The sequence below is a fragment of the Triticum aestivum genome, chromosome 6D, assembly GCF_018294505.1.
Source record: "Triticum aestivum cultivar Chinese Spring chromosome 6D, IWGSC CS RefSeq v2.1, whole genome shotgun sequence".
Lineage (NCBI taxonomy): Eukaryota > Viridiplantae > Streptophyta > Magnoliopsida > Poales > Poaceae > Triticum > Triticum aestivum.
In genome coordinates, this window is record NC_057811.1 from 336771519 (window position 1) to 336780695 (window position 9177).

Consider the following 9177-nt stretch of genomic DNA (forward strand, 5'->3'; position numbering starts at 1 on the left):
TGGAAAACGAAAAACAACAAGAATGAAAAAGAAACAAAAATCAAACAATAAACCCGTTGCTGATTGATATATTTTCATTATTATGTTTCTATTTAATAAATGTTCGGAAATTTAAGAAGTGTTTGATCTTTTTATGTGAGCATGTTTCTATTTAAACGAACAATATATGAAGATTTTTTAATCAAACAATAAACGAACAATTTTTCTATTTAATAGATGTTCATAAATTTAATTATTGATGTCAGCATTTTTCTATTTAAACAAACAATTTTTTGACATATTCTGTACAATTTTTCTAAATGCAAATATTTGTACTTTATGGACAATATTTAAAAAGCGAACATTTTTGGAACTTGTGAGAAAAAAAATTATATGTGTGAGATTTTTTGAAAAAAGGAAACGATAAAGGAAAAAATGAATTGAAAAAACAAAAAATAAATACTTGTCCTAGAAATGGATTTGGTAGAGAATTTGCCACTCTTACTAAGCCCCCAATACACCTGATCACTACCCTCAGTCAAGTGAATATCAGATATGGTTTTAAACACAACATCCCAACAAAACCAAACTTATCTACAGACTACAGTACATTCTTGGATGTTGCAAATGTCGAACAACAGCTCATCCTAAATACTCCCATTGCACGTCCAGCTATCCATCCATGAAACCCTCATTTCTCTAGCTTCCCGGTGTGAACTTCATGCAGATGGGCGGGTTAACCTTAGCAAGAGAAAGCAAGGAAGAAGGGAACATCCATATACCATCCCCACAGATAAAACCAGAGGCAACTGCAGGCATCAGCAGCGTGGCCTCCTTCCTGCTCATCTTGTGCCAGGCCAAGACTACCAAGCTCCCCACACACATGTCGATGGCAAAGTTGGCGCCAACTAGGAACGGCACAGCCATCGCCATCGGAAGGGGAACGTAGTTACGGTACTTTTGCGGCGAGAAGTCCCTCACAAGGTTGACGAGCACAGAAAATGCGAAGCAAGCAACAGACAGCTCGAGGCAGCGCTTTGGCAGTGCAGAGAAGCCCTCGACGCCGAGAATGGCCATGTTCCGGTATATCAGCGCGTACGGAGCCTTCCAGTATCCGTCTGGGTTTCCAATATCAAATGCTTTGTAGAAGAGCAAGAATGTAGATGGCGCAACGATGCAGCCCATGACTGTACCAATGGCCTGCCCGACAAGCAGTGATCTCGGTGATGTCAGTGTCAGATGGCCCGTCTTGTAGTCATGCATCAGATCTGCGGAGACTTGCACTAGCTGCTTCACTATCGCACAACCAACAAGGCCGGCAATGACACCATCATCCTTCCCTCCCCAGGCTGCAAAGATGAAGAGAGCAATCTTGCCATAATTATAGCTCATGCTCATGTCAGTGAGCCCAGTTCCATAGGCATTGGAGAACCCCAGCACGGGAGCAAGCACATAAGCTACAACGACATAGTACCACTTGGCCTGCCGGAACATTATCGGTATGACAATTATAGCAATGATGCTCAATGAGGCATATCCGGCATACGCTAGCCAGTTTGGAATGTATTCCCTGGTGAAGACCTCATTGCGCTGCAAATCATGAAATGAAACTGTATCCTCATTTGCCGCTGCAATTCACACAACATTAGCTAAAGCTTTAGTGACAAAATGTGGAAGGAATTAATTTTGCAGTGCATATTTACCTCTCTTAACATGTTTACGGTTGGATTGTGCATGCAGACTCTTAGCAGTGATGCCTGTGAGTTTGATGAAGTGATAGAGGCCATCCCCCATGATCAGAGCTACACACATGAAGGACTGCACATAAAAGCACATTAAAGGTCGTATGAAAGTACAGGGTGTCGTGTAGATTCATTTGAAATGACCAAGTGATTTATCAAGCAAACCTTGTAACCAAACAAGCTTGTCATGCTGCTTTCTGGTACATTTGCCGGGTACCAAATGCCCTTTTGTTTGCTGATGAGTGGCCACATTATTCCCCAAGAAAGTACCGCACCGAAAAGTGTGGATAGGTTTACAAGGTGTGAGCAGATCATCCCCGCGCCGACATATGTGAGACTAAAATCAAAGAAGAACCTGATAGTTGAAAGAGTCAAGAGTTAGGCGAATTAGGCATGAGACAAATTAGCATGAAAACAGAACTATGAGCAATGGGCAACCCATAGGGTATACGTTTGTTTCCAAGCCTTTAGACCGAAAGTAGGGAATTGTAGAAACCCACAACTCTGGCCACCTGTGTAGAACCACTGGAAGAAGCTCCATAGGAGGCTGATCACGAAGCTCCTCACAAATCCACGGACCTGCATTCTGACATGAGAGATGAAGTCAGGCCATGAACTCACCATGTATCGCCAAGACTATGATAATTTTTTCAGCATATGTGGGACAAGAGGCTTGTACTTTGCGTTCTTTTCTCCTTGAGGGGTATGGAATCCGTTTATGAGTACAGCAGTTGCAGTCCCGCTTGGATAAGTCAATTTGTAATCTATGACCAAAGCCTGAAATGGGATGCAAATCGTCAGAGGGGACAAAGAAAGGGGGGCATAAATGGTGTTTTGAGTGTAGGTCTTCATTGGAGCAATAAAATTGTTGCCCTATTATCTTAAAAAAACATTTACGCCTTCAAACCTGTACAGCATTTTTTTGGGTGCGAGTATAAGATGATAAAATTGAGAAAGGGTGTGCAAGTCTGTCACATTTAAACTATGAGTTTCCTCTTTTCATTTCTACAAATTTGGTTCAGTTTACCATTGGTCAATGCTAACGAAAATGTGACATGGAGTGCAAAATTAGAGTAGAATGTAGGAGTAAAGCACATGGTACTGTGAACCCGGGGAAAGAAAATCCTGAATTTGCAGAGTGAGAGCTGATCCGTTGAACGATTTTTGCACACCTTTCTGAGAGGAAGCAAGTTGAGGAGCCCCACGAAGCTAATGGCTAATAGGAATCCGGCCATCCACCCGAACCCGGGCTCCTTATAGCTCCCCGGCGCGTTGCCCGGCGTGCTCACCCCGGCAAGCTCGTACGTCTTCTTGTTCAGAGCCAGCAACGACGACCCGAACCCACCTGCGCGCACACAATATTCCCCATGTATGTTCTAGATGCAGCCGTGGACTAATTAAGAAAGACTCGGCAGGGATGCTAAACGGCGTGGTGCCGGGAGGAGAGGCGCGAGCGCACCGCCGAACCCCATGGTGTAGCAGGCGACGGCGCAGGTCTGGACGACGGTGTTCTCCTGGCGGGTGAAGGCGCGGGAGGGGACGCCGAGGCGCCCGAGCACGTGCGTCCACCCGCGGAGCGCGAGGAAGGCGAGCAGCGCGGCGGAGACGTTCAGCGTGGGGATGATGCCCGTGGAGAGCGCGAGCTTGAGGATGATGACGGTGAGGACGAAGCCGATGAGCAGCGCTGCCACCAGGCCCCGCGCCGTTATCTGCTCGCGCCACGGCGGCACGCGCTCCTCGTGCTGCGCGGACGCGGCCGGCACCGGCTCCGGCTCCTCGCCGCCGCCTGCCTCGCACTGCTCAATCTCGGTCGCCGAGCCCCGCGCGGGAGTGACTTCCATGGAGGCTGTCCGGCGGCGGCACCAGCGTGGCAGAAGGCTCTCACCACAGGCCGGAGAGTAGCAACACCACTCCAACACGAACGCCACAATATACGAACTCCAAAGCAAAAAGGCTTGTCCTACACTAACCAACAAAACAGCGTCTTGACCAAGCGCCGGTCACCTCCAAAAAGCAATAATTTCAAAAAAAAAACTCTTGATTGCCTGAAAGAGTTGACAGCTGGACGGCGACCACTCTTAATTGCCTGAAAGAGTTGACAAATGGGTGGCGACCACTCTTTTTTTTTCTGCGGGGGAAAGAAAAATCTCATTACTTAAGGTGGTGCACATCCTTGCACAAGTTCACAATTTCGTCTGTACCTTCTCCTAACCATACCGCAGTCCGAGGAGTACAACGCCCGTAGGCAGCTAGACTATGACTAACTTTATTTTTGGTACGGGTAATAAGAGTAACTGAGATCTCCGTATCAACTTTTAACATCTCCTGAATTTCACTCACAATGGTCATATGCCTCGACCGGTTCCGTTCAGTGGCCTCTAGCATCACCGCTGCTTCCGAGCAGTCCAACTCCACCTGGATGGGGCAGGTCGTGCGCTCCAGTGCAAGCGCGAGGCCTTCTTTGCATGCCTCCAGTTCGGCATCAAGGGCATTATCACATGCAAAGAGCTGCCGGCATGCTGTGAAAATAATTTCACCATGGGCGTCCCACAACACCATACCACGCCCAGCAGTACGATTAGCAGCGACATAACTACCATCCGTATTTAGCTTAGTCCAACCATCCGGCGGCCGTGACCAGCGTTGCATCTCTGCTTCACACGCACGTTGCTTTTTCACTTGGAGCAAGGCGTACACTGTCCGGCGAAAGCACCATCTTCCCTTTGACTTGGTCCTCCTGTGGAAACTGCTTGATGCACAACAAAGAGTTTATGTAGCTTTGAAGGAAGCGTCTGGAAGATTCCGTCGACGGCGGAGCTTTGTCATGTGTAATCTTGTTTCTGACATGCCAAATACGCCGAAGAACCATCAACAGCACCATGCGGCTAATCTCAGGTAGCTGATCGAGCACACCGAGTAGCCATTCTGGTCCTGTGTAGCGCACCTCGTCGACGTCTGGAAGGGGCCAGTCCCTTGCCACAGCTCTCCATAGGTCCCTGGCTCGAGGGCATCTGCACATAGCGTGGAAGCCATCCTCGCGTTCCACACTACATAGGGGACAAAGATCATTAAGCTCCAGATTACGCGTAAATTTATTTGCCCAAGTAGCGAGAGAATTAGACACCAGCCTCCATGCAAAGACTCGTACCTTTGGGGGAGCAGGGCACCCCCATATGGTCTTCCAGATGGCGCGCCGACCATCCGGTGCCCTGCTCGATGCGCTTGCCAGCGGACGTTCGCGCTCGTCCACGGCAAAGCGGTATGCTGAACGGACGGAGAAGACACCAGATTTCTCCGGGGCCCATGCCAGAACATCGGCCGAGGCATGAGGGGAAGTCTTTATGCTGGTGATGGTATCGACATCGATCGGAAGAAAATATTGGCGGAGAACATCGACCTTCCAGGCCCCATTTGCGCCCAACAGATCGGACACACGCCGGAGTCGGCACGTTCCCTGGGGCGTGATAAGCTGGCCAGATGGTTCTCGAGGCAGCCACCTATCTCGCCAAATGCGGATTTGCGTACCGCTGCCCACCCGCCATATAAGCCCTTTCTTCAAAAGGTCGAGGCCGTGCTGGATGGATTGCCAAGTCACTGATGCATTCCCAGTAAAGACAGTATCCTCCATCCTTCCCTCGGGATAGTAGCGGGCTTTAAGAACCTGCGCACAAAGACTGTCGGGTTTAGTTAATAACCTCCAAGCCTGCCTAGCCAGCAGGGCCTGATTGAACACCCTGAAATCTCGAAAGCCCGGTCCACCACACAACTTATGCCTCTGAATTTTTGGCCAAGCTTGCCAGTGTGTTTTTCGCTTCCCCTTCGATGACCCCCACCAAAAATTACGGACCATCCTGTTAAGATCGTCACAGACAGACATGGGAAGCTTGAACACGCCCATCATATAAGTGGGTATAGCTTGTGCGACTGCCTTGATCATCGTTTCCTTGCCTTCCAAGGATAGAGTATCTCCCCAAGCAATAATTCTTTTTGTGAAGCGGGCTTGTAGATTCTGACATTTTCCTTTGGACATTCTGCCATCAGGAGTTGGGAGCCCCAAATATTTCTCCTCAAAAGTTGAGAGCTGAACCTGCAACTCTGCTCTAACACTGTTTTGGTCATTCTCTGAGCAAGCTCTACCAAACATAATACTGCATTTAGCTGGGTTGATGAGTTGCCCTGTGGCGCCTTCATAAGTTGTGATTATTGAGCGGACCCCATTAGCTTGGTGCGAGTCTGCCTTAAAAAACAAGAGGGTGTCATCGGCGAACAGAAGGTGGGAGATGCCAAGCGCCCGCCGACACACCTTCAAAGATGTGAATAGTCCTTTTTCCTCTCCATCCTTCAACAGAGCAGAAAGCCCATCAGCAATAAACAGGAACAAAAAAGGGGAGAGGGGGTCACCTTGACGAAGCCCACGCGACGGGGTGAACGAATCCAAGAGGGTGCCATTAAATTTGACAGTGTATCTAACCGAGGTGACGCAAGTCATAATCCAGTTCACCCATCGGTCAGCGAAACCCAACTTTTGCATCGTCCGCTTCAAGAAAACCCAATCAACCCGATCATATGCCTTTGAGAGGTCTAATTTATATGCACAGAAGCTTCTCGCAGGGTCCTTCTCTTGCTGAATATGATGTATGCACTCAAACGCAACCAACACGTTGTCAGTTATCATCCTGCGTGGCACAAAAGCACTCTGCTCTGGGGAGATGATCTCATCAAGTATAGGCCTTAACCTATTCACCAAACATTTTGACACCACCTTGTAAATAACGTTGCATAAACTGATAGGCCTGAAGTCTGTGAGTTTAACGGGGTTGTCAACCTTAGGAATGAGCACGATAGCGGTATTATTGACCCCCTCTGGCATAATCCCTGTCCTGAAAAACTCCTTCACTCCAGCAATAACATGATCCTTCATGACCGACCAGTTTCTCTGAAACATTCTAGCTGGGAAACCGTCAGGTCCAGGGGCCTTGAGAGGCCCAATCTGGAACAGCGCATCTGCAATCTCCTTGTCAGAAAAATCTGCGCACAGACCTTCATTCATTATGTCAGTAACCCTAGCATGAATAAGATCAATAATAGGATCCGCACATAACGAGGTATCAGAGGTGAACAGGGTTGAGAAATAATTTGTAACCATCTCCGCCATGGTGGTCGAGTCCTTTTGCACTACCCCAGCCTCATCCACGAGAGATTTAATACGATTTTTGCACGCGCGCCAAACTGCCCTACGATGGAAGAATTTTGTATTACGGTCCCCCTCCCGTAACCAGTCAATCCTCGACCGCTGCATCCAAAGCATTTCTTCCCTGTAAAGCAATTCATTCATACTATCTGTAGCCTCTCTGATGGTTCTATGGTCTGCATTCATAGCCATTAGTTCCTCAAGTCTCGTACGGGATTTATTAATTTCCTTAACAACATTACCAAATTTCTTTTTGCTCCAGCCATGAAGAGCATGCATGAGCTCACCTAGCGCCGCAGCCACATCACCGAGGTTACCCATGGCGCCTGCGGCTGCCCAGGCCTGCGCAATCACCTCGGGAAGTGCCGCATCCCGTTCCCAGGCCACCTCATAATGGCGGCACCTCTTGCCATTGTCCTGCCGAGGTGGTTCAGTGAAGCACCGGAGAAGGATGGGGGCGTGGTCCGAAGTAGGAGCCACCAGGTGCTGAACATTGGCATCCGCATAAATATCACGCCACTGCCCTGTCGAGACGTACCTTGACATTCGCCCTTCCATGGCGGCGGTTGTCATAGGTGTAAGGGAGGCCTGAAAACCCAAGATCACCAAGGCCAAAAAGTTCTAAAACATCACGAAAATCAATCATCTGACCTGCTGAACGAGGAGTCTCGGAGAAGTGTTCGAAACCCCACATAGCCTCATTGAAGTCTCCAATTACCATCCACGGTATGTCAGCTTGTTGGTGAAGATCACGGAGGAGAGACCACATGCGGTGTCGGTTCTCCGTCCTTGGCTCGCCGTAGACGCAAGTAAGTCTCCAAGGGGGCTCACCCGCTGCACCACTCACGTATGCATCAATATGCCTTTGGTCCATAGATTTTACATCGAGAGTCAATGACTCATGCCAATAGAGAGCAAGACCTCCACTCAAACCAACACTATCGACTGCATCAAAGCCTCTTAACCCTAGACGAGGCATATATCTTTTCATTCTATCCTTGGACTGCCTAGTTTCACACAGGAAAACAATACTGGGGGAATGAGTCTGCACCAAGCTCACAAGATCACAAGCAGTCCGAGAATTCCCTCCTCCTCTGCAGTTGCAACTCAAAAGGCTCACGTTGCTAGTCTGGTTTCCCGGTAACTTTGTTCGAGGCACATGTGATGCGTGCTTCTCCTGCGGCGACGGCGCCGCCGCCGCATGGCGTATAGGTCCCCCGTTGGCTGGCTTCGGGTGGGTAGCGTCCTCGCCGGATGCCCCTTTTTCACCCCAACCAACTTTCAGGTTCACTGATTTAGCCATCGGCCTGTGCGACATAGAACTAGGGTTCTTGGTAGAGCCACCGGGATCAAACTGTACGCTGGCTGGACGGGGACTGCTATGATCCTCACCCCCGTATGCTCCTTCTCCATGACCAACCCCGTCTGATTGGGGATGCCCTCTCACACTCGACGGTGCACCAACCTTGAATAGCGGCAGACAATCAGACGAGACGTTGGCCTGTCCAGATCCATCAATAGCAGGGCTGCTACGGCCATGCAGACCCAGCAGCGGAGAGGCGGACGAAGCCGCAACGGGTCCGACATGCGGCCTAGGCACGCAGACGGGAAGATCACCAGCGGCGGCCAGGACGAAGTCTGGCGGCCGCGACGGCTGGGGCGTCGCCCCTAAATCGCCAGGTACCATACGCCCTAACGAAACGGTGTGGGTGGCGACCACTCTTGATTGCCTGAAAGAGTTGGCAGGTGGGTGGCGACCACTCTTGATTGCCTGAAAGAGTTGGCAGATGGGTGGCGAGACTCAAAGAACACTGAAAAAAAATTATCTTGGACTCACCGATCATGACATATATAGCGTTCCTGTCGAACAATCTAGAACCACGACGAGCACCGAAGAAACACCAACTAGGACCTCCAAGCCATCTCTCCTAAAGCAATGCTCCTAACAGAGGAACGATGTCGATGACGCTGCCATCGTCAATCCGGATCTGTACTTAGACTTTCGTCCGGAGACATCTAATCAAGTTGTTTGTTTGGATAGGAGGCAGAATATGCACAAATACGATAACCCGATCTTTGTAAACCAGAAAAACAGTCCAACAGTAAATGGACTACCACCATGCTCCAATTCGTGCGTTCAAGGAAGATTTCAACCATGGATTAGTGCTGAAGAGGAGTGCATTGAGTGAGGCCGTGCGAAACATCTTGTCACGACCATGCACCTACCAGAGGAGAGGCGAACCGACGAGAGGCAGAGACAACGTG

General features: G+C 49.4%; 1 protein-coding gene across 1 annotated transcript; it reads right to left on the minus strand.

Moving 5' to 3' along the window:
• Positions 1 to 419: 419 nt before the first annotated feature.
• Positions 420 to 3640, minus strand: LOC123144965 (metal-nicotianamine transporter YSL2). The gene is made up of 7 exons (XM_044564242.1): positions 3181 to 3640; positions 2894 to 3066; positions 2401 to 2498; positions 2173 to 2307; positions 1887 to 2076; positions 1683 to 1797; positions 420 to 1607 (listed from the first exon to the last, which is right to left on the minus strand). Exons 1-7 carry the CDS (start codon positions 3560 to 3562, stop codon positions 679 to 681), a joined length of 2022 nt encoding a protein of 673 aa, XP_044420177.1. The 5' UTR covers positions 3563 to 3640; the 3' UTR covers positions 420 to 678.
• Positions 3641 to 9177: the final 5537 nt, after the last annotated feature.